This window comes from Myotis nattereri (genome assembly GCF_964212035.1).
Source record: "Myotis nattereri genome assembly, chromosome: 4".
NCBI lineage: Eukaryota > Metazoa > Chordata > Mammalia > Chiroptera > Vespertilionidae > Myotis > Myotis nattereri.
Genome location: NC_138079.1, coordinates 8916063 through 8940675, shown reverse-complemented (window position 1 = coordinate 8940675; position 24613 = coordinate 8916063). Strand labels below are relative to the sequence as shown.

At 42.8% G+C, this 24613-nt stretch overlaps 1 protein-coding gene across 1 annotated transcript in view; it reads left to right on the top strand.

Annotated features, from left to right (window-relative positions):
- Positions 1-732: 732 nt before the first annotated feature.
- PLCXD3 (phosphatidylinositol specific phospholipase C X domain containing 3) overlaps positions 733-24613 on the top strand; it is a 124131-nt gene continuing 100250 nt past the window's right edge. The window contains exon 1 of the mRNA XM_081089901.1: positions 733-946. Within this exon, the coding sequence (XP_080946027.1) occupies positions 844-946 (103 nt within the window). The 5' untranslated portion in view covers positions 733-843. The remainder of the gene's footprint in view (positions 947-24613) is intronic.

Below are 24613 nucleotides of genomic sequence, written 5' to 3'. Positions count from 1 at the left end.
TTATCCTGAGTGGCTTGACTATGACAGAGAGAGGACACAGGTAGCTTCCTCCATAGAAATCACAAAGAGGTCTTGTGATCTATGAGCAATGAAGGGGTCGAAGGGCTTCTTTATCTTGAAATGTCAGAAACAGGATGCCAGGCATTAAGTAGGAACCACCTAGAACTTACTTCCCTTTGCCAACAGCACACTCTCGTCAACTATTCAAAAAATTAGGCGAAGTGGTGACTGCAGACCACCATTTTGTTATAAGCAGACCTGCAGGCTCCATCAGGCTGGAAGAAACATCACCTGGTGTAGCTTACAGAAAGGAAAGCTCTTTGGTAAGAATGCGAAGTCCTGAAAGCCAGCCTGTGAGTCACCTCGTGGGGGAGAAGATAGCATCCCAAAGTCTACCAAGATTGTAGGCTCGACCACAAGACTGTTTTTTATAGAAATAGGATCAGGTAGTCACATCAAAGGGCCGAACAAGACCATGAACCACGATTTAAAAAGAAAAGAAGAGGGAAAAAAGCCAAAAAGAGCTGCAGGATGGCGAGAAAAGGCAGAGACGCAGAGGAGGGCCAGGGCGGGAGGAGGGACTCTGGGAGGGAGGGGAGAGAGGAGAAAGCTGAGCGCGGACGTCAGGAGCCTCAGCTTGGGCAGAGTCTGGCGGAGGCACTGGGGAGCATGGGGTGTTTGGAATAATTACTGAAACCCGCGTGTGTCTGCGCCATCCTGTGGGTGTGGCGCAGAGCGGAGTGTAAACTCTAGCGGGGCTGGAGCACACACTGGATTAGCGGCAGCAGCCTGCCAGCCTGCCAGCGAGCAGTGCGGGACCGCAGCGCGCACGCCACCTGCACGATGGCCTCGTCTCAGGGGACCAACGAGCTCAAATTGGCCGACTGGATGGCCGCTCTCCCGGAGAGCATCCACAGCATCCCCCTCACCAATTTAGCCATCCCAGGTAGGGCGCACGGCGCGGGCGCCGCCACCTGCCCCGCCCTGCTTCTCTGCCACTAGGTGCTAAGTTGCCAGGGTGCCCGCGGGAGGGAAACGGGTCCCGGGGTGGGTCTGGGGCCAGGCTAGCGCTGCCCGGGAGCCTCCGGCCGCTGGCCTTTCCCTAACCTCGGGGGACCCTGGCGCGGGGATCAAGGTGACTGCCTTGCCGCCGGGCTTTTGCAGCGGGCGGTGGCAGAGGGCTGGAGCGGGAAAGGCTGGGCTGTGGGTTGGCCCCCGGTGCCCCCTCCCTCGTTCTTCTCCGCAGACTTGGAGGCGGGGGGCGCATCTGGGCCGGTGGGGGACCGTGCGCTGTGAGCGCCGGCGGGTGTCCTGGGGGCTCGGTCCAGCGCCTGGAACTCCGACTCCATCCCTGGCGCAGAATCCAGAGGATTTGGTAGATTTCTCCGGTAGAACCTACCTGAGCCATTTCTATTCCTGGTCCCCGTCTCCTTTAAAGAGACAAAGCGCTTCCCCGAGAGGGATGAAAGTTGAGGGACGGGCGGCAGCGTGATCGCCGCCCTTGACCCGGAGCTGACAGGGACGAGGGGCGGAGGGCTCCGGGTTGGAGTCTGGGAGGACCCGCGGGCCTGGCCCGGTGGCCACCGGGTGGACCGTGATCCCAGCGCTGTTGGCGACCATCAGCTCCCGGGTCACGAAAACGAGCCCTGGCGGACCCTGCGTTTGCTGCTCCGGGGGAGCCCTGAGCAGCGAGGCGGAGAGGTGGGATTACCAGGAGAAGTGATTGTCCTGGTGTCCCGGTGTCCCCGCAGCCAGGAGAACAGGAGGGAGCCTGGCAAAGCCGGGAGAGGCGGGAGGCACCAGAGGCTTCAGCATGGCGCGCGGCTGGCACCAGGGTCTGGGCAGGTCTCCGGGTTGGTGCGCGCTGGAGCCCCTGGCTGAGGTGTGCGGTGGGGAGGACACTCCGGGACAGTGGGCCGCGGCGACAGCCGGGACACGGCCGCACTTCCTTACCAACTGGACTTTCCACTTGGGCTGAAGGAGTGAATGCCTTGTCCTTCTCGGGTCGGACCAGAGGACAAATTACACATTAGGCACAGGTGGTCCACACCTGCCCCTGGTTGAGCCCGATTAGGTTCAACCTTCTGTTCTACCTCTTCTTGATTTGCTCCACCCAGCGCCCCCTCTCAGCCACTGAGGGGAAACATAATTTAAAACAAGCAAAAAGCAAAAGAAGGGTTCTCTTGGAAATCCCAGGGGGCTCTAACCAGCACTGCTGGAATGGATCAGTAGCCCAAATCAATGGTCCTCAGTCAAGTGGATGTCTGGCCGCTCTGATAGGCACAGGCCACACTCTGAACACCAACCGGGAAGGGGAGAGGCTGTGTCCTTGAGTCCTTCTTTAGGAGATAGCTTCCCAAGAGCCTATGTGTTTCCAACTTAAAAGACAACCCAGCCTCTCCACTCTACAGTGCCTGCTACCTGGGCGAGCCTGGGGATTGCTCTTTTGAAGGAAATGGTAGAAAGTGCACAACTTTGTTGGCAAAATTCCACTCTCACTTCCACAGGATTTCCTATCCTCTTTTTTCCTTCCTTTTTTTCTTTGGTTTTGAAGTTACTTTCACATGGCCTCTCCCTGAGCATTTCTGCACACATGGAAGGTAAGAGGGGCGAGCGGTGCTTGTCTTCCGATGTGTGACTTTCCAGAGACAGGGATTAACAGCCTAAATTCATGTTGCTGGTTCTGATGGAAGCTACGACACTGTCTGAATCTCTTACATTTCTGTAATACTTCCCTTTTCAGAGCCCTGGTATGTAGACCAGATCACATGATCCTTCCCCAGACCCCAGGAAGCAGGCATTGCTGGGACTGTGAACTCCATTTCACAAATGTAAAAGTTGCAGCTCAGTGAAGGCAAATGGCCTAATATCAGCTCAGAGATCTGACCCTACAGTGATCCTTAGGGAAGAGCTTCTAGGAATTTTAGAGCAAAATGCTTTGGCGTTCGTATCTGGATAATTCAGTAGCAACAAGTACTGACCATGTTGAAGAAACAAGGAAACATGCATTAACAAGAACAGGGCAATTTTCCTTTCTCCCCATGGAACAAAGTCTCTGACTTTGATGTTCTGGTATACCTAGAGACATAAGATGACGCAGCATTGGATGCAATGGGAATTTCCACCACTTTCCCAACCCCTGTTAGTATTATATTCCAAATGGGCCCCCTGCAGAGCTTCTCTCATACCCAATACATCTGAGAACTATTTCTTCAAATGTACACCCCCCCCTGCCCCCCTAGTTTTCCATGAGTCTGTAATGTAGATTTGCTAGAACCATACACATAACCCCAGGTCTAAAAATGGATTACGGCACTTTTCTGCACTACTCAACTGTGAGAAGTTTTGGAGGAAAAAAAGACATTCAAACTTTGACAATCAGAAAAGACTAATTGGAGACTATTAAACACTAATGGAATAATTGCCTTAAAATCATGCTAATAGCTTCCTGGCTGCTACATGTTTACTTGGCCAGTTGCTAGAGCTTGAATTAAGTAATTACCTCCACCATTTAAAGCCACTCCTGATGCCCCACACAAGTGTTCCTGTGGAAGGAACTGCTGCTCTGTCATCCTCAAAACTTCAGGTTTTCCCAGGTGACAGAATTGGAGCATGAAGAGCTGCCTAATTAGGAGGCTATCCACTTGGGGCAGTTAAACCAGATGACCGGGAGGGGCGAAGCTAAGAACAGTCTGCAAGTGTGAGGTACTCCCCAGCATGAGTTCATTGCTGGCCTCTCTAAACATTTCTCAGTGTCTGCATCTGGAATGTTTTCAGAACCAAATCTCTCGGTGGCTATTTTGCATCTAAATGGCCTCATGATTTGGTATAGACTGACCTAAGGAATCAAGTTAATAATTGGTGTTAGTAGTTTTCCTGTCATTTATCTTTCAAAGGGATGGCACTGTCAGGACACAGGGCCAGGTACTCAGACCTCAGTCTCATGTATCACTTATTCTTCTCTCTGATGACACCAAACAAGGTTTTCATTCATTCAAACATGTTTGCTTAACAATCTCCTGGCAGTCTGGGTGATGAATGAGGCTTCCTCCCACCACAAGCAGCTGAGAGAGGATAAACAGGATGGCAGCAGGAAGCCAAAGTATAAAATGCAGGTGAGGGGAGTCAGATGAATTTCTGGTGTGTCTGATGGACCTCTGGCATCTTTGAAGCAGAGTTTTTCATTCTATAGTCACAGTGGTTCCAGAACCATTGAGAAGAGATCCATCACGGGGCAAGCAAGCTGCTGCTTAATCTGACTAAGGTGTTGGTGGTCTAGGTGTGTGACAGGGGGTCATTCTGTCCAAAACCTAAATAATGAGGAAGGGGTTCTTTCCCATGGGAAGGGTTTGTTATGCATTTTCTGCTAAGTGCTGAAAGTCTTCTTCACACAGTACAGTAAGTTGTGTTTTCTTGATGTTGGAGGAGTTCATACAGAGGATGTGACTGTCAGTTAACCCATGAGTAGGACTCAGGCAATTGGAGTCTCCTCACACCCTCCCCTGTGCTTGGAATATTCATTCTGCCCCTGTTCCGTTCCCATAGTGAGAGCCATTTTCAAGGTCATAACCTTTGAAGAGTGATGTGTTGTTGGGCCATCTGGATGGTATATGTGGCTGAACCCAGTTAAGGCCTCTGTACAAGCTTTTAAGAGTCTGGCAGCCTGGTGTGGAGACTTCGTCATGTGGCTGCCCAAGACAAGCCTGGTCTATAAGTTCCCTTGCTAATGAGCGCTTCCACCTACCAATCTGGAGTGACCTGCCTCTTTCTTTGCTCTCTCCTTGCCCTCTGGGTTCCTTCGCCAATTTGTGAACCAGCATGTGAACAGGAATTGTTGATTATACTTTACATAGAAACACAGAAATGCTCCAGAAATCAATAATTGTACCTGTCAATTTTACTCATTTCTTACAGAAAATGCCAACACTGATGAAAAAGAACAGCTATACTTAGGCAAGGAAATTAGACATCCCTACAGCTTTGATTTCTATGTTATGTTTGCTTTTATTAGTTTTTAATTTCTTCCCTTGCAGCAATCTTTTCTCATCATCAGTTTTCCTGGAGCCAGTTGTCTTCTTCCTTTTCCGTGTAATTCACTATTTCTGTTTTGATTGGAGTGAGATGATCTACAGACAAATCTGGAACTGGATCTGATTGTGCAAATTTCTTTTAAAAAGCCGGATTTGGTCCGCGCCCCTCCCCCCCGCCCCCCATCTTTTTGGTTAAGATGGTTATATGGAAGTTAATTTTTCAAAGCACTCACTAAGCAACAAAAATGTTTAGGATGAATATCTTTCTTGTTGGCCTTTCCAATTCCCAGTTTTGCTTTTGTTAAAGAGGAAAATTAGACGAAACCGGTTTGGCTCAGTGGATAGAGCGTCGGCCTGCGGACTGAAAGGTCCCAGGTTCGATTCCGGTCAAGGGCATGTACCTGGGTTGCGGGCACATCCCCAGTAGGAGGTGTGCAGGAGGCAGCTAATCGAAGTTTCTCTCTCATCGATGTTTCTAACTCTCTATCTCTCTCCCTTCCTCTCTGTAAAAAATCAATAAAATATATTTAAAAAAAAAGAGGAAAATTAGAAGAATATCTGGAACATAATTTATTCTACTAGGACTTTTTTCCTGAGCAGTTGAACTGAATCACCAACTATTTTTAATCAATATAGTAAGGTGATGCTTATGTCATTTTACATACAGTTCATGAGAAGTTTTCTTGTGTACACATGTGCTTTGCTCATGTTCCGTCAATAATCAAAAGCCTTGCTACTCAGAGTTGGGCCAGGGGCCAGCAGCACGGGAGCTGGGTAGAAATGCAGCCCCTCAGACCCCTCCCCTCAGGGTGATTTAATCAGGATCTGCATTCTAACAAGATCGCCAGGTGATTTACATACACGTTTAACATTCGGGAACTGCTGCTTTGAGGTATCTCTCAGGGAATCCTTGTTGTAAGTGGCAGAGCCAAATTTAAATATGCATGTTTGACGAAGCTCTTCCTATTGGACCCTGCAGTCTCTGAGTGTTCAAATTCACCCCCAGGCTGAGAGCCAGAGCCCCCTGTTTGCTCAAGGCTAATGGCCCAGGTTGGGAACATTTCAATTCTTCATGCACCTTGAACAATAGATGTGATTCAGTTGCTACTTAAGTGTTCAAATTAGGTCCTGTGATAAATGTAAAACATTTCCCTTCATTTCCTTAAAGTCCTGCTGCTCATTGACATCAGCCATCAGCAGCACTTAAAATCCACCCACCTGGTGATGCTAGTGGTCACTAATGACGATTCAGGAAACATCTCTGATGGTCCTTCGTCCATTTGGTCTCATTCCTTGTTGAGATACTTGAATTATATTTATAGGGTGCAGATTCAGTCAATTTATCTGTAAGCTAGAACTTCTCACTATTGCTTTTAAGCAATAGTGGCATCATGAATACAAAAGTTAGAAATAAGTAGCATCAGAAAGCCTTCAAAAACAAGGTAATTAGTACATTTTGATGGAAAAAAAATGATCAGTCTCGTTTGTATTTGTCAACCGTGCCTCATTTATTTCAAGCATGGTGTACATGGAATGGAAAGATGCTTAAATGTGGCTATAACTCACTTGTTTGAATTTTAATTATTTGGCATAATCAGTGTTCTAAAATAGTTTTAAAAATTTAAAAGCCATTTCAAATTGCTGCAATGGATATTGCCATGTTTATATGTTAAAGCTCACATGCTTTGCTCATAGGAAAGTTTCTTATATTCTTACTTAGAGTTTATTTTCTCTTGTTTAATTCTAATACCACCCAAACAAAATAGAAAGAATAAGTTACAAAGAGAGGAATAAGACTGTTGAGTGCCGTACATCAGCAATAACAACAGGGACTATTCGTGAAGAAAGACTAACCAATGAAAACCCAAAATGTAAAATTTTCTAAATCCTGACAGCCCAAAGGTAAAATCAAAGTCATATTAATTGTCAGTTTCAGCTACTCTGAGGCACCTTTATAACGGACTTCCAAATAGTTCTAGAAATCTCTGGATAAATTCTTCAGTCTTTTATAAGCCAAGTGTGGGGGCTACCACATGGTATCTATCATTTTCCTTCTTTCCTGTTTTGGATTATTGTCACTTTTGCTCCTTTGACCTCCAGAGGGGCTGTGCTTCCATAGTTTTATACCCAAAACATTACTGCTGCTGGCAGTCCCACCAGGGCCTGTACTATGTCTGCAGAGGCCCAACATTGTGGATGTTAGTGTGTAACAAGGGCCCTGCACTCCACTGTGGTCAGAAGGTCCCAGAGCTGGTCCCTCTCTGTGGAAGCTGCTGATGCAGCTCCTACTCCTGCCGACCCTGTGTGTGTGCCATCACTACTGAGCTGGGAGTGCCAACAATGCCAAACTTGTAATCTATTGACAAGAAGAGATGCCAACAGAAGAATTCTTAGAACTTATATTGATTATTTTGTTGTTGGCTCCTTGCCCTAAGACTTAAGTATGAGTTTATGAGAGCTGTGCAGAGGTCAATATACAGGATAGATTTTATTCTATACTCTGCATCATTCTCAATGTTAGCTCTGTGTGTATGTGTGTTGACTTTCTCTTAAGTTAACTCTTTTTTCCAAGAAGTTTCTTGATGTTTCTTGTAAGTAGACCTCTGGTGGGTGCTACCTAATTACTGCTCCAGACAGATCCAGAAGTAGGGATACAGCTGGGGTCCCTATTATTCCCAGTGAGCAGCCTTGGAAAACTGTAAATAGAGCCAACTAATCTGATATACTTAAAGTCATCCCTAATAGCTCCATTTTTTTAAAGCACATTAGTAGTGTAATTGCTCCAAGCCTTCGAGAAAAGGTTAAATTTTACACACATGTGCACACATATGCACACATTTTAATTGTTGTTAGTTAAAGGTGTCAGCGCTGATATAATGGAAATTTTACCAATTACCACCAGTGAGGCTGGCCTCTTATCCACAAGCATTAGTTTTTGGAAAGAGAGAACATGTTTCCTTGATTGGCACTCAAGGAACTCCTCGAACTCAAATCATGGGATTAATATCCTCAAGAATCCTATATATTCTCTCAGGTCTCCTTGTCTAGGTAGCATTAGGATCAGTCTCAAGATTGGAGACTGGAAAAGTATCTAAATTATATATTCCAGAAGGCAGAGAAAAGCAAGAGAGAAATTTGTCATGGTTTAGACAGAATCAGAATTCTGCCACCAGAAGCTTTCTACAGCACCATATGCTTTTATTATGCTCTATTAAGAGAGGAAGCCAGGTCAGGAAGAGGGGCAGGAGGCAATGATTAAGCATTCTTGAGAAGCAGCCAGGATTAGTCACCTCCAGGGATCAGGTACAGAAACAGATGGGCAGTGACTTGCTAGCTGTGCTCTTACGTCCCCATGTTCCATTATGGATCCTGGGAGTGGACAGCCTTATATCACTCTATCCTAAACTCCTGCTAATAACCGTGTTTCCCACAGAATTAGTTTTTATGAAGCAGCCATGTTTATCCTTAGTCAACATTATAAAGGAGGGTTGGGTTCCTTCATTCACTTGGAGAATTTTTATTTCATGAAGGATTGCTATGATGAATGGCAATCCTAGCTGACTGGCTTGTTGGGGATCGAAGTAGACACACTTGAAGGAGTCCTGATGGGCAAATGCGAACTTACCTCAATGCACATCTCAAGTCATACTTCCCTGTAGTCATATGGAGGAGGAAGAGGAGGAGGACCACCAGGACTGCTTTAGCCCAGTTAGCCCTAAACACATTCCTGCCAGGACCTGCCCTGAGTTTCTCCCAGAAAAGAAAGGTGGTCAGGGGATGCAAAGGTCCTGCCTTAGATGTTGCTAGAAGGGAAGGCTGCAACTGTGAAATGTTGTTCAGTTTTTATTACTCCCTCACATCTTCCTTTCTCTTTATATCAGCTCAAATTCCTTGGGTCCAGCAGAAGAGTCCTACTTTTGAAAATATCTTTAATTCCCTTGTCTTCCTCTTTCTTCCTCTACTTACCTGGAAAAACTCCAACTCAGCTGAATTCAATTTTCTACCTATCCCAATCCCAGACAACTTCAGTGGCTAAACATTTCTGGAAAACAGTACACAGCCTGGGTACCTTGGACTCACTAGAAATTTCTGACCATGAATCTTACTGCACATCCCTAGTAAATTTATTTTTCTATTTTCTGAGATGATAATTTCATACCTCTTTATGCTCCTTAAATTCACATCTTCCCACCTCACTCTAAACTTATGAATTTACTTCTTATTTTATGTAGATGCAAATAGATAAGAACTTCCCATTTCTCATTATTAACTCGTCAATACTCCTGCACCTGGATATTCTGATTTATTTTATTTTATTTTTCTGCATTTTTAAAAAAGCCTCCTTTGACTGCATACCTGCCTCTCTATATATTGCGCTATTTCTCTGAATTTTGTAGAACTATCTCCTCTCTTCAGGTTGTTATTCCCCTTTCTATCCCTAGCCCATGCTAATTACATTATTTTCTCACCACTGCACTAAAATTGTTTTTATCAAGGCTGCCAATGATCTATATTTTGCCAAAGCTAATGGCTCATTCTCTATTATTTTATTTCACCTTTCAGCATCATTTGATGTGGCTGACCACACTTCTCTTCTTGAAACATGTTCTTTTGCCTCCTTAATGCACTTTTAATTTATTACATAAAAAATACATAACACAAGATTAATCCTCTTAGCAATTTTTGAAGTGTATAGTATTGTTAGCTGTAAGCATAAAGGTGTCAGCAGTTCTCTAGAGCTTTTCATCTTGGATGACTTAAACTTCATACCCATTAAATAGCAACTCATCATTTTCCCTTCCCACCAGCTCCTGGCAACCACCCTTTGACTTTTTGGTTTGATAAGTTTGACTACTTTAGATACCTCATATAAGTGGAATAATGAAGAATTTGTCTTTCTGTGACTAGTTCAGTGTCCTCAAGTTTTATCCATGTTGTAGCATAAGACAATTTCCTTCTTTTTTCATGGATGAATAATAGTCCATAAAAGCTTAAAACAGTAAAGTAGGAATGAATACATTTATCCTTGGAGATGAAAGATCTGTACACTGAAAACTATAAGGCTTTGGTGAAAGATTTTAAAGAAGATACAAATAAATGGCAGGATATTTTGTTTATGGATCAGAAGAATTAGTATTATTAAAATATTCATACTACCCAAAGCCATTGATAGATTCAGTGTAATCCCTATCAAAATTCTAATGACATTTTACACAGAAATAGAAAAAACAATCCTAAATTTTGTATGAAACCACAAAAGACCCTGAATAGCCAAAGCAATTTTGAGAAAGAAAAACAAAGCTGCAGTATCATAATTTGATTACCGTAGATTCATAATTAGAATGGTTATTATGAATCTACAGTAATTAAAATAGTGTGGTACTGCATTAAAACAGGCACATCGACCAGTAGAACAGAACCAAGAACCCAGAAAAATCCATGTGTATATGGTCAACTAATAGTTGAGAAGGGAGCCAAGAATTCTCAGTGGGGATAAGACAGTCTTTTCAATAAATGGTGTTGGGAAAACTGATTATTCACATGCAAAAGAGTGAAATTGGGTCTCTAGCTTATACTATATACAAATATTAGCTCAAAATGGATTTACTTAAATATATACCTGAAACTATAAAACTCCTAGGGGAAAACATAGGAAAAAAGCTTCTCAGTATTGGTTTTGGCAATGACTTTTGGATATGACACCAAAAGCATAAGCAACAAACGCAGAAATAAGTAAGTGGGACTATATCAGACTAAAACAATTCCTGCACAGCAAAAATAAATAAATGAATCAACAAAATGAAGAAGCAACTTAAAGAATGGTAGGAAATATTTGCAAATCATATATCTGATAAGGGGTTAATTTCCAAAATACATGAGGAACTCCAACAATTTAACAGCAAAAAATTAATAATAGTAATTGGATTTAATTGGCAAAGAGGACCTGAATAGACATTTTCCAAAGAACATATACAGATGACAAATAAGGCCCTGAGAAGATGCACAAAATCACTGACCAGGGAAGTGTAAATCAAAACCACAATGAGATATCACCTCACACATATTGGAGTGGTTATTATCGGACTATAGAAATGATCCCTGAAAGTATAGTCTTGGAGTGGTTATTATCAAAATGACCTGGCTACAGATTCTGGGGGGCATCTCAAACCCCTGCTGGACTTGTGCTGGTGGATTCCTAATTGGAGGGCGTGGCCAGTTATTTCTTCAGGATCCCATCCTCTCATCCCCTCTGGTGTCTGTCATCATGCCCCGCATCTACATTTGTTCTCAGCAGCTTCCTGGCATTGATGCCAGGTCTCATCAGAGCTCCAACACAGCAAGACTGCAGCCAGCTCCTTGGGCAGCCCCTGAAAAGCCAGAATGTTGGACACATGCCCTACTCTCTCTCCCCACCAAGGGACAGGCTGCCAAGCTCTCCTGGCCTGTGTCTGGGGTACGGCAGGTCCTCTGGAGAAGCAACAGGCCACTCGGCGTTTCTGTCCCCAGTGGCCCCTGTCATCTGGAGGATGCTCGGTTTCATGTGTGCTCTAGACAGGCAAAACAGAAGCCAGTTCCTCAGGCAGTGCTGCCCGTCCCCCCACCCCACCCCCCGCCGCAATCACATTACAAATATGATCCAATCTTCCTCCCCAAAAAGAAGCTGGGAGCTGGCACTGGGAGTTTCCTCCCAAACGTGTGGCTCTGTGCCAGGGGGAGGAACTCTGGTGAGATCGTGCTGCAGATTTTCCTCTCGGCTTCAGTGTGGCTGGCTTCACACTTGTGTGGGTTTCTGGATCTCTCCTAAAGGGAAAGGCTCATGCATTGTTGAAGTCGTGTCTCCACGGGAGGAAGAAGGGTTTGGGGCTTTCTAGTCTGCCATCTTGCAAATGTCACTCCTTACTGAACTCTCTTGTGTTTCCAACTTCGTGGGTTTCCTTTAGGTCATCTGCGCTAAGTATGTCATCTTTATATATAAAGAAATGTAGGGGTACCCAGGGCTCAGGCCTTGATCCCTTTTTTCTATAAATGTACTTTTCCCTTAAGTGACAACATCTAAACCTATGGCTTGACTCCCAAGTGTATGCCATTGGCCAAACCTCTCTGCTGAACCCTATCCTCATATATCCCACTGCCTCCCCATTGTTTTGCCTATAGAAATATCAGCTTTAACAGGACCCCAAAACTACTGAGTTCACCATCCATTGCCAACTTTGCTTCTAATCAAGTTTTCCTCATCTAAGTATTTCGTATTACTATCCCTCAGACTTTCAAGCCTGCGAATCCTTGGAGCCATTCTTCATTGCTTTATTCCCCCATCAAGCCCTCTAAAATCACCCTATCAGTAAATCCTATTGGATCTTTTCCCAAAATGTATCCTAATAAAATAAAATACTTTTATTTCTCACTACTTCTCCATGACAACCCTAAGCTAGTTACTGTCATCTCCTACATGCATTACTCCAAAAGCATAGATTAGGGATATCACTCACCTGTTTAAACCCTCTGAATTTAGTCACTGAAGTTACTGGTCCCTGTCTATCTCTGACCACAGCTCCTTCCCCCTTTCCTCCCTCACTAACTGCAGCCATGCTTTCTGGCTCTCACACCCTCCAGACTTCTAGGCTCACAGATCTGCTTGGACTCTCCCTCCAGAGCATCAGCAGTCGGCCTCCCCCTCCTTCTGGCCTCCACTTGATGCCTTCTCCTCGGGAGACACTCCCTGACTCTGTTAACCAGTGCAGTGTACGTCCATCCTCATCACTCTTTCTAACAATTGCTTCATTTATCTTCTTCATGGTGCTGGAGGAAGTAGCAACAACATTGTTTATACATTTGTTATCTGTCAACTGAGTAGATTATAAGCACCTTGAGTGCAGGACCTGGTCCCAGAATATGTGTCCTATAGTCAATGTGTAAAATACATTTGACTAACAGATGACAAGGCCAGTATAGAGGGACTCTGGTCTTGTTCAAAGGCCTTTCTTCTGTTGACTGAAAACAGGGAAACCCAAAGAAAGTGTTCCAAATCAGCTCCATTTTTCAATTTTTAAAAACAAGTCCTGACCAAAACCAAACTTATTTTAGCAAATGGATAATCCCAAGGAATTTTGATCAAGTGTAAACTGGACCCAATGATTTTTGAATGAGATCCATGACAATTGAACAAAGTAAAACAGAAATATGTTTTATATAGCCATTGTCAGTCATTATGGCACTACATGTTCAACCAATTTTCTTATAAATTCTTTGTTTATATGCTTAATGGTTATTGATCATAGTAACAACTTTGAAGAACTATCAGGTTGGACTGTGTTTTCTGAAAAAATAATGATGCTATCTTTAACACTACTTTATTTTTTAAAGTATGTTTTCTAATTATTTGTAAGTTGGTAATTCAACTTGGTGACTTATTTAGCCAAAATATTCAACCCAGCAATTATATTGGATAATGCTTTACGATTTTGTTAGCACTATGTATTGGAATATGGGAAATTCTATTAAAATAGAACAAAACCGTACATGATAGCCAACAGGCAAAAAAAGAGGATTTGTCTAAGAAACCAATATAATAGATTTAAAGTGCTGTTTACAAAAGATGTAAGAACTGGCATTTAATTTCAGAAATGTGTCAAGATGGCTGAAGTCAAGAAAGGGCTAGGGCTACAACTAGGAAGAGAGTAAGTACCAAAGTCTCTCTTTACTCTGTTGGGAGCTGGTACAAGGAAGGGCTGGAATATGACCTGGGGCAGGTATTGTAAAATGAATGGATGAGAACAAGAAATAAGTACTCTCTAATTCAGGCAGAAGAGGCATAGTTTAAAAATGTAGGCTCTGGTTTCAGATACCGGAGTTTGGAGCCCGTCTTTGCCATTTGTTAGCTCTGTGACTCAGGGGAAATTACTGAACTCTCTCTGCGCTTCAGTTTTCTCAGCTGAAGTGTGGGGATAATAATAGTACTTCTTAGGTTGTTGTGAGGACTAAATGAGGATACATGCCAAGTGCTGAGCAGTGCCTGGCAGACACAACTCTCTATTCATATTTTATCTGTGATTTTTTTATCAGGATGGATAATCTTTAGTAGAAAAGTGAGCCGATAGTAAGGAAGAATGTTTTCAAATGTGGTCAAACTTTCATGCCAAGGCAATATATATATATCTTCAAGTACTAAAGGAAAATGATAAAATATCACAGAACCAAACAGCCATTTCTAGTTTATAAAAACAGGTGTAAAGATATGTAAATATCACAAGGTCCAAAACAGGAAAAGTGAATGCCAGCAACTTTATAAGAAGATACATGAATGGTTTGTAATTATAAAAGGAAGTAAAGGTAATTATAGTGAAAAGGATACAAGATATTCTTGGAAGATACAAGACCCCAATTGCAGTCCTAGATCTGCAACCAAGTCTTGGGCAGGTTACTTAATACAGCAGGTCTCTGGTGTTACATCTGAAAAAATGACTTAGCACTGGTTGTTGTGAACAAACTTGGTTCAAGCCATGATTCTGCTATCTACCAGCTGACTCAGAGGAGCCAAAAAACAAACAAATAAACACACAGAAAACCCCTCCCTGGGCTCAATTACCCCCTTACTAAAATGGAGATAGACAATACTAACTTCACATCCTTTTCTGAGAGTACTCAATAGGATAATATATGTAGTCTACCTGTCACAGAGTGAGTGGTCAATAAAGGTAGCTCTTTTCATCATTCCATCTTATCTAATTGGCCTCATTTACTTTGCCTCTGTTTTCTGCCTCTCTAGGCTCCTTTTTCCTTCATACTTTCAGTTAAAGGCTCTTAACTTTCCTCTCTTCCATTTTCAGACTCAGCACTGCCTTAGGCTCCATAACCAGTCTAACAATAATCAAGAGAATGTGAAGAGGGCTATGCTAACAGTTCCCTTCCTGTGTCCAGCACTTGGCTCTCTGAAGCATATGGGTACAGAAAGATGGGCTGTCTTGGTACAGTGAGAGGGATGGACGTGAGTGGCCCAAAGAGGGGAATGGATCTTCTTTTTAGTGGAGAAGATGCTGGCCAGGTAGACACAGTGATTTGGAGAATACCCATATTCATACAGGACAGTGACCTGAAATAATTCTAGTACATTATATGGACAGAAATAACAGCAAATCTACAAGCAGATTTCCCAGAAACACAGGGAGTCTTCTGCCATATTGAACTTCCTTGTATGAAGTCTACTTGTCCAAGTCTGAGCTTTGGACACCACTTTAGATGACCAGACTTTTCTCTCTAAGATTAAGTTCTTCTGCCTGGACCATACCCACATCCTAGGATGAGAAGAGTTCTGTGTGATTCCTCCTGCCCAGTCCCAGAATGCCGTGTACTTAACTGAATGGTCTCTCGCTGTGATTTATGAGAAAACTCCAGTTTGTTATATTACTGATTGATTATGCTAACTACTGTAAACTTTATACTTGCTTCCCAGGTTCTCTTTTAATGCTCAGTATTTGAGATTTGTGGTGTGTGTGTGTGTGTGTGTGTGTGTGTGTGTGCGTGTTTTCTTGATGGGATCATATCAGGTTCACTTTAATTGGGAACCTTTATGCCCTGAATGATATATGTAGAAACCGATCTTAAAATGAACTTGCCCAGTGGAGGAACCTTGAGATCATTAGGCTAGATGAAATAAACCAGTCACAAAAGGACAAATACTGCATGAATCCACTTATGTGAGGTATCTACAGTCATTGAACTTGTAGAGAGTGGGAATGGTGCTTATGAATATGGTTTCAGTTTTACAAGATGAAAATGTTCTGTTGCACAGCAATGTGAAACACTTAACACATTGAACTATACACTTAAAAGTGGTTAAGGTGGTACATTTTTTGTTATGTTTGCTGTTTTTTTTGTTTTTAACCATAATTGAAGAAACAAACTTGCTCAGTCAGATCAAGATTTATGTTTTTTAAAAAATATATATTTATGTAGAGAGTGAAAGAGGGAGAGAGAGAAATATTGATTTGTTGTTGCAGTTATTTATGCATTCATGGGTTGATTCTTGTATGTGCCCTGACCACAGGATTGAACCCACAATCTTTATATAACAGAAGGATGCTCTAGCCAACTGAGCTACCCAACTAGAGCTTTTTTGTTGTTAGATTTATGGTTTTTGACATAAGCACCTGGAGGCTTGCTCGCAGTTTTCTGTAGTGTTTGTAATTCTTTGAGGCTCTAACACTAAGAAAGGGCTGCTTCTTTAGCTTTGCTCCCTGCTATCTGGCTAATAATCTTGTATTTCCTTCTTACTTCATTCATGATCTTACTCACTGAAGATGGCGAAATCACATTACCTTCTTAGGTTTCTGTTTCTTTAATGTGATATCACTAGTGTTCTTTGTCCTCTTAAGTATCCTGCTGGTAAGGGTTAATGCACTAATATGTGAGAAGCTTTCGAATTCCTTACATTGGGAACGTCTTCTGGGTTTATGTACATTTAGGATTCACATTGCCCACAGTTACCTCCCAAGAAGACTTTCTTTTCTTGGGTGGAATTGGTGGCACCCTACTACAACTTGGATAAGATCAGAATTCAGTCATTCAGAAACTTCATACTAAACACTAAATATATTTCAGGGGTGGATGGAGGTAAAACAAGCTACATTAGACAATTTCTGTCACTAGCAGGAAGGAAACCATAAACAACTACAGAAAAACAACAACAAAAACTTTTGGAAGAATTCACCTAAATCAGAGGGTCATGTTGATTTTTATTGAAATACTGGAGCTTCAGGTAAAACAAGTTCTTTGCATGGCTTTTCATTTCACATTCACATTTAGAACATGGGCACAGAGGTGGGGGCCTGTCACGTGTTCCCATAGCACTCTTAAGTCGTTATCCATGTGGCTTGGGACCTGAAGAGCCAATGAAACAGTGGAAATTGCAGTCTTTCATCCCAATAATCCAGATGAAGGCCCTACCCTTCCACTTTCCCAGGGGAGTGTCTGTGGGCTCACTTCCTGTTCTTCCTGAAGGAAACTGGGAGAAGGGAGGGAAGCAGTGGCAGAGGTGCCCATTCTAGAAGCCTCCTGACCTTCCTCTGACCTTGTTCCACATATGACCTAATTTCTTTTGTAGTCTCCTCCCAGGCCCGATGACAGTTGCATGCAATCATAGCATACTCTTTGTTTACCTGCATCCTCAACTTCAGACCTGAGCTAGGGTGATACTGAAAGCAAGTGTCTCTTCTTTTGTCTGGCCTTTTCAGAAGCTGTCCATCTAGGTGGAGAGCACTTGCTGAGTTTTGTAATTTTAAAGAGGGGGGAGGGCTAAAAATAGCACTCTACTTCTAAATACTTTGAGTTACTTTTGAGAAAGGTGGTTTAATTTATAAGCAAATGGGCTTCTTAATACAGAATCCTAGCGGTCCACTGCCTTACCTTTAGGGACTCTAATTGTCACCACCTGGCCTAGAGGAGCAACCATAACACATTCTCTGGTGGGGCAGGATGCCTCTGAAGAGAGAGGCAAGTGGTTCATTTTATAAAGTCATTCCTACACCCTTAGTGGGAAGAACCAAGGAAGCTGGCAGAGAGGCTAGGGACCTCAAAAGTGAGGAAGGAATTTTCTCCCCTCAGATACTCTCTACTCAAGTTTCTAAAGGACTTCAGCTTTGTCTTTCCCCATAATCCTCTGGAGGACTTAAGTTATATCTTGAGTCATAGTTCCCATGATCAATTCTGCCATCCAGTTGGACACCAGGATACTATTCATTCCTATTCCTTCCTTCCTTCCTTCCTTCCTTCCTTCCTTCCTTCCTTCCTTCCTTCCTTCCTTCCTCCCTTCCCTTCTCCCTCCCTCCCTCCCTCCCTCCCTCCCTCCTTCTCTCTCTCTTTTTTTAAAAATATATTTTATTGATTTTTTTACAGAGAGGAAGGGAGAGTAATAGAGAGTTAGAAACATCGATGAGAGAGAAACATCGATCAGCTGCCTCCTGCACACTTCCCACTGGGGATGTGCCCGCAACCAAGGTACATGCCCTTGACCAGAATCGAACATGGGACCCTTCAGTCCACAGGCCGATGCTCTATCCACTGAGCCAAACCGGTTAGGGCCTCCCTCTCTCTTCCCTTCTCTTCCCTTCTCTTCTCTTCTCCTCTCCTCTCCTCTCCTCTCCTCTCCTCTCCTCTCCTCTCCTCTCCTCTCCTCTCCTCTCCTCTCCTCTCCTCTCCTCTCTTCTCTTCTCTTCTCTTCTCTTCTCTTCTCTTCTCTTCTCCTCCCTCCCTCCCTCCCTCCCTCCCTCCCTCCCTCCCTCCCTCCTTTCTTGCTTTCTTGCTTTCTTGCTTTCTTGCTTTCTTGCTTTCTTGCTTTCTTTCTTTTCCTCCTATTTAAACTACCTCTAATTGTCTTCTGGGTTTGTCTCAGACCCATACTCTGTCAACAAAACTTCACAGCCAAGTATTGTTTATGATGGGTAATTCCACTCAATATGTCTAAGCTCCTATTCCTTTAGAGGGCCCATCATGGTGTATGTGACTCATCATGGTACAAAAATGGTGTTCTCTAGCTAGTTGTCATTTAACTTTTCTGGTACTCAGAGTCTTTGTCTTTAAAATTAAGGGGTTGAACTAGTTGATCCCTGGATTCCTATCTTACCCTATGACTCTGTAGTAAATTGAAATATTGGCCTGCATTCTTTACCTCTATACTAGTATACATCCACTTGGCATACCCTCATGCTGACCAGAAGATACTTCTCTGCCTCTGGACTTCAGAATTAACCATATGACTTGCTGAGAATAGGACAGAAGGTAGAATATGCCAGTTCTGAGCCTACGCCTTAAAGAGGCCTCCCTCTTACACTTCTGCCATTAGTATTTGAGCAGCTTTCCCTGGGTAGCCTGCCAGTCTGAAGAGGTGGATGAGAGACATGTGGAGCAGAGCCATGCAAGTCACTGCTGCCTGAGGTCGGGCCTTCTCAGCTTCTTCACATTCGTATGGTTGTTGTCACTGAGATTTTGAAGTTCTTTGTCTACAGCATCATTATGGGAATATCCAACTGATATAGTCTCCATAGCTTTTGCACTTCATAACACTAGATAAACATTGGTTGAATGATTTTATTATTGAGCATTGTTTCATTGTACTGCTTTTGCATGAAGCACAATGGTCAAAATAAAATAATCCCCTGAATTACTTGTCTTATTAATCAAAAGTGCAGTGACTAAGGGTGCTTAAAAAACTTTCTGTAAGGAGAAGGAGAGTAGTAGTTACCTTGTGCTATATTTTACAGGCGTTTCTTAAAGTACTTTCACCCCTACAACTATACCTAACCCCACTCCTAGCCAGGAAATGCCTGCCTCCAATCCTTAGAGACTCCACTCCCTGCAAGTTCCCTTGAGAAGGTTCTTGAGTGACTTTGTAATTTTGCCAGCTGGTTGTTTTGAGTGATTCTGACATAGATCATTTGGGGTAGAAAAGAGAGGCTGCTAAAGAAATGAAGACTTTTAATGAGACCATTTTCACTGGATTCTTTATAAATTAGGTCAGTTATAATCAGATAAGAGCAGGAGACTCTGTAGTGGATAAGTAGAAAATTGGGCTGTGATATAGAACAGCCTTTTCAAAATAACTTCTAATACCTAGATGAGTTTTTCTGGAGCAAGCTGCAATGCTGAGAAATCCAGACTTTGGAAGTGAATTATGGTACAAGGGGGTTGGATCTTAAGGATCATGAAAGAGATATCTTGATCCTGAGTAGCATTTTAGACCAGCTGTCTGAGAAAAGATGAACCTAATCCTTTGAAGTGCTTTTCAAGTAGAACCAGGTAATGAGGATGCTGAAACTCAGAGAAGGTATGAAATTGGCCTAAATTGTCTCAACCACCTAGTGACATCCTGGTCAATGTCTATAATGCTGTGCTAATAAAGTATTTTTTAACTGATCATCTGCCATAAGCTCTTCAGTGTATTAAGAGATACAAAAACAAAACAAAACAAAAATGGCCTGACTGGTGTTGCTCAGTGGTTGATTCCTGGTCAGGGTACATGCAAGGGTTGCAGGCTTAATCCCCAGTGGGGCCCATGCAGGCGGCAGCTGATCAATGATTCTCTCTCATCATTGATGTTTCTATCTCTCTCTCCCTCTCCCTTCCTCTCTAAAACCAATAAAAATATTTTTTATAGAAAAGAGATTAAAAAAATCAGATATTATAGAAATGACAGCTACTAGTGGTACAAGTGCCATTTCCTGGGTTCTTACTTTGGACTAAATTATTTTTATCTATATAATTTAATTTAATTTTCATAATTATACTGTAACTAGGGGCACAGTGCACGAAATCATGCACCTTGAAAGGAACTGTGAGCCGCGAGGCTGCGGTGGGCACAGGGGCAGATCTCAGCCCATCCTCCGCTCCCCTGCCTGGCCCCTCCTCCACAGGCCCTGGTCCATCTGCTGGCAGCCCCGCTCCCACCACTGCTGCTTCCATGCACTGACAGCCCTGCTTGCACCTGTGGATGGTGTTGGCCCCACTTGCATCCACTGACGGGCATGGAGTGATTGGGGCCGGCGCCAGCAGTGGATGTGAGCAGGGTTGGTGCTGTCAGTGGGTGCAAGCAGTGGCTGCTGCCTGATTGTCCCTCAGGAGCAGGGGGAGGTGGAGAAGCCCTCAGGGGCAATTGGGCTGGCAGCCGCCGCTTGCACCTGCTTATGGCGCTGAGCAATCGGGACTGGCACCGGGCGTTGGCAGCGGGTGCGAGCGGCAGCTCTGGTGCTGGCTGCAGGTGCAAGCGGGGCCATTGCCGGTAGCGGATGCGAGAGGCGGCTGCCGGCCCGAATTGCCCCTCAGGAGCAGGGGGAGTTGGAGAAGCCCTGAGGGGCCAGCAGCCACTGACAGCGCTGAGCGATCGGGCCGGCGCTGGGCACCGGCAGTGGATGCAAGTGCTGGGCAGGACCACAGCGTGTGGGAGAAAAGAATTTTCAGTAACCACCAGAGGCTCTCTCTGATGACAGCAACTGGCGCCCCACCTTGGTCTGGTGCCCCCGCTCACCTGCTCCACCATGCTGCCGTGTTTAATGCTTGCCACGTTCCGTGTGTGTCCCGTGTGGTCAGTGCACGTTATAGCAACTGGTTGTTCGGTTGTTCGGTTGTTCTGCCATTCAGTCTATTTGAATATTAGCCTTTTATTATATAGGAAGTTAATAATATTATTCCCATTTTCAGATAAGGAAACTGAGGCTCAGAGGAAAGAAGTAATTTTTTTCTCCAAGTACATAGGATCGGATATATAAGACATGGGCTCTGGCTTTTTGGAGGTTGAGGGAGTTTGCTCAGGATGACAGGGCTAGGAAAGTGAAGTGGGGCCGGTGTGTGTGTGAACAGTACCAGTGACATGAGGTTGGCTAAGAGAGAAGGCCTTGAACATGAAAGATATAGAGAGGGGGTCTCAAGCTTGTCTGTAGAGGGCTTTGAGGTCCATATAGTCTTCGCATCTACTCAACTCTGCTGTTTTACATGAAAACAGCCATGGAAATTGGTAACTAATGAACATGGTTGTGTTCCAATAAAGCATCATATAAGAACACTCCAATTTGAATTTCTCAAAAATGTAAAATCACAATGTATTATTCTTCTTTTGCCTTTTTTCAGCTATTTAAGAATATAAGTTCATCCTTAGCATGTAGGGTACCCCAAAACAGATGGTAGACTGAATTTGGCTTGTAGTTTACAGACCCCTGGTCTAGTGTCCAGCAGGACATTTTTGTAGCAGGAAATGGGAAGAGCATTGTCATTGAATACTGTACAACAGGGAAATCTCTGGAAATTTCATTGTATAATCTCAAAACAGTGGAAGACTGGTGAGTTAAACACTGCTGTGTCACCTAGAATAATGTTTTGCCCTTTAACAAGCCTGGATGAAAACTTTGGGATCTTTTATACTTTCTGCCCTTCAGTTTCCTCCTCGGTGAAATGTGACTTATTCTCTGAGTCTGGTTTCCCAAGTTCAGCAGTTCATCAGGCGGAATCCCAGGATTTAGCACATGGTCCTACTCAGAGATATGACTTACTACAGTGAAAGGATACAAACCAAGATCAGTAAAGGGAAAAGTCACATGGGCAAAGTCTAGGAAAATCAGGACAAGTTCCAATGGTCCTCTCCCAGGGACTCACATGGGATGTACTTAATTCTCTTAGTAATAAGCATGACAACACATTTGAAATGTTGTACCTAGAGAGCACATTACAGATTCAACACCTAGGCTTTATGTTGGGGGCAGATCACACAGGCATCCTCTGCCTGGCATGTATCAAATTTCAGACATTCCACATAAACCACATGTCTGTACAGATAATTTAGGCAGAGTGAGCCACGCATCAGCTGAACTCTGGAAATGACGGAAACCTTCCTGAAATCCAAGTTCCTAGATGCCAGCCATGAGGGAAACTTGTAGGAAGATCTTTCAAAGGATAGTAGATAACATATTTCTGCACACTCTCACTAAGTGGTGAGGATTTTGGGATACCATATTATGCTTAATGCCTGGCAGAGAATGAACCTACAAGATTGTACATGTTACTGTCAGCAGACTAACCAGGAGGCAAGGAGGGATAAAAAGAAAATCTCAGAGGGCTGCAGATATGATGCATTATTTTGTAGATATATTTGTGTTATGCGTCTTCACACACTCATATAATGACCTGGTATAATGTTATAATTTCACATGTCAAGCTGTGGCAATTAAGAATAAGGTCTCTCTAGTAATTTCCTGAGTGTTCTGCCTTATTGTCCCAGCAAATACTTAGAGAGAGCCACACACATGAGACAATGTCATTCTGATGGTCAGAATTCCTGTGATAGAGGAAGGATTCTCATGCTTATGGACTCCTGAAGATTTTCATCTTTGTTTGAAATTAGCAAAGAAGGGACCTTTTGCTGTAAGTGACCAATGAAGGACCTGAGGGGACAGCCAAGTCATTGTGCAATAGTAGTTGACAAAGTTACCTCTATGGACTGTTCCCCTATGTGTGTTTCTCTGTACTAAGGAAGCCCAAATATGGAATGGTTTACAGGTTCAGTCATTGAAGTGCTCACAATTGGCACCAAGAAAGGAGAATAAATGTACAGTCATTTTTTATGAGGGAACAAGTCATTACTTGGCTTTGTGCTGTAGAACTCCCAGTGGTCATAAATTGATTCATTAAAGGCCAGAGATGTCAGAGTTCCTCTTTTATTCTGTTGAGATACTGTTAATCCTCAATTACCCATGAATGTATTTTCTACTTCATGGCTAATTTAGATGCTAATTTTCAATACCAGGCAGAGTTTCCCCTGCCCTCTCACATATTTTTCTTCATGTGCAGATTCTTTTTTTAGACAATAAAAATGCCTTATAAAGTAAAGTATTTCAAGTAAATCTTCTGCATAAAGTATCATGTGAAGTATTAAGGAGATAGGAGTGGCTTATAATCATATTTAATATTTTGGATTATCCACCATCTTGATGCTGACTTTTGAGTTAACCACGAGTTTTATTTTCTAAAAAAAAAATAAAAAAAATGTGTTCTTAAATGGAAGCCAAACATATTTTATTACTTATGCATAATAAAAAATTATTCTTTTATAATGGAGATGTAATTTAGGATTTATATTAGTATCTACAAGGAGAACTTTTTTCCTTTTCTGGTCAGCTAATGAATGTCCTGAGTACTAAGAAATTAATACCAAGCTAAAGATAATCCATTCTCTAATAATTTTTGCCCAACTCTTAAGCCATTACAATGTTATCTCTGAATTCAGGCAACCTGGCCTGCTTGGTCTGAGTTTCATGTTATCTTACTATATAGAAATTATGGCCTAGATTGTTTAATTATTTTCTTTTTATTGAATTTATTGGGGTGATACTGGTTAATGAAATTATACAGGTCTCAGGGGTACAATTCTATAATACATTACCTGCATATTGTATTGTATATTTACCACCCCAAGTCAAGTCTCCTTCATTTACCATTTATCCCCCACTTACGCTTTAATTTTTTAAGGGCCTTCTTTAATTATTCAAGGACTTTAACAGAAATCCACTTGTTTGAAAACTTAATAGTGCAGCCATCTTCAATTCTATCATGTACAATTTAATATAGCTAAATTGTTTGCTTCTTCATTACCTTGAATCTATTACTGAGTTTTGTAGTCCAGGACATCTTAAGTCATGAGAAAATGGTATTGAGGTAGACAATGAAGAGAAAGAATGGTTTACCAATTCTTAGTCTATTGTCTACTTACCAAATGGTCCAGAAACCAGGGGGCAGATTCGATACAGCTACTGATGTTTACAGAATAAACAGCCTTTCCTGAAATGCATGAAATGGGAGAAGCATTGCAGTTTGAAAAATTAAGAAACACACTGCCTCAACAAAAATATTTTGTAACCACATTGAAAACAACGTAAATATCTATTAGTAGGGGTCTTGTGCAGTGTAATACTTTGTCAATTTGAAAATTTAAATTGTGAACTCGTTACATTTAGCAACTTGTCTTTTAAGTGAAAAATAGATCTAGATTTTAATTCTGTCGATTGTTCTGGGACTGGGGCAGAGGCTTAGAGTCTTCATTGTGTGAA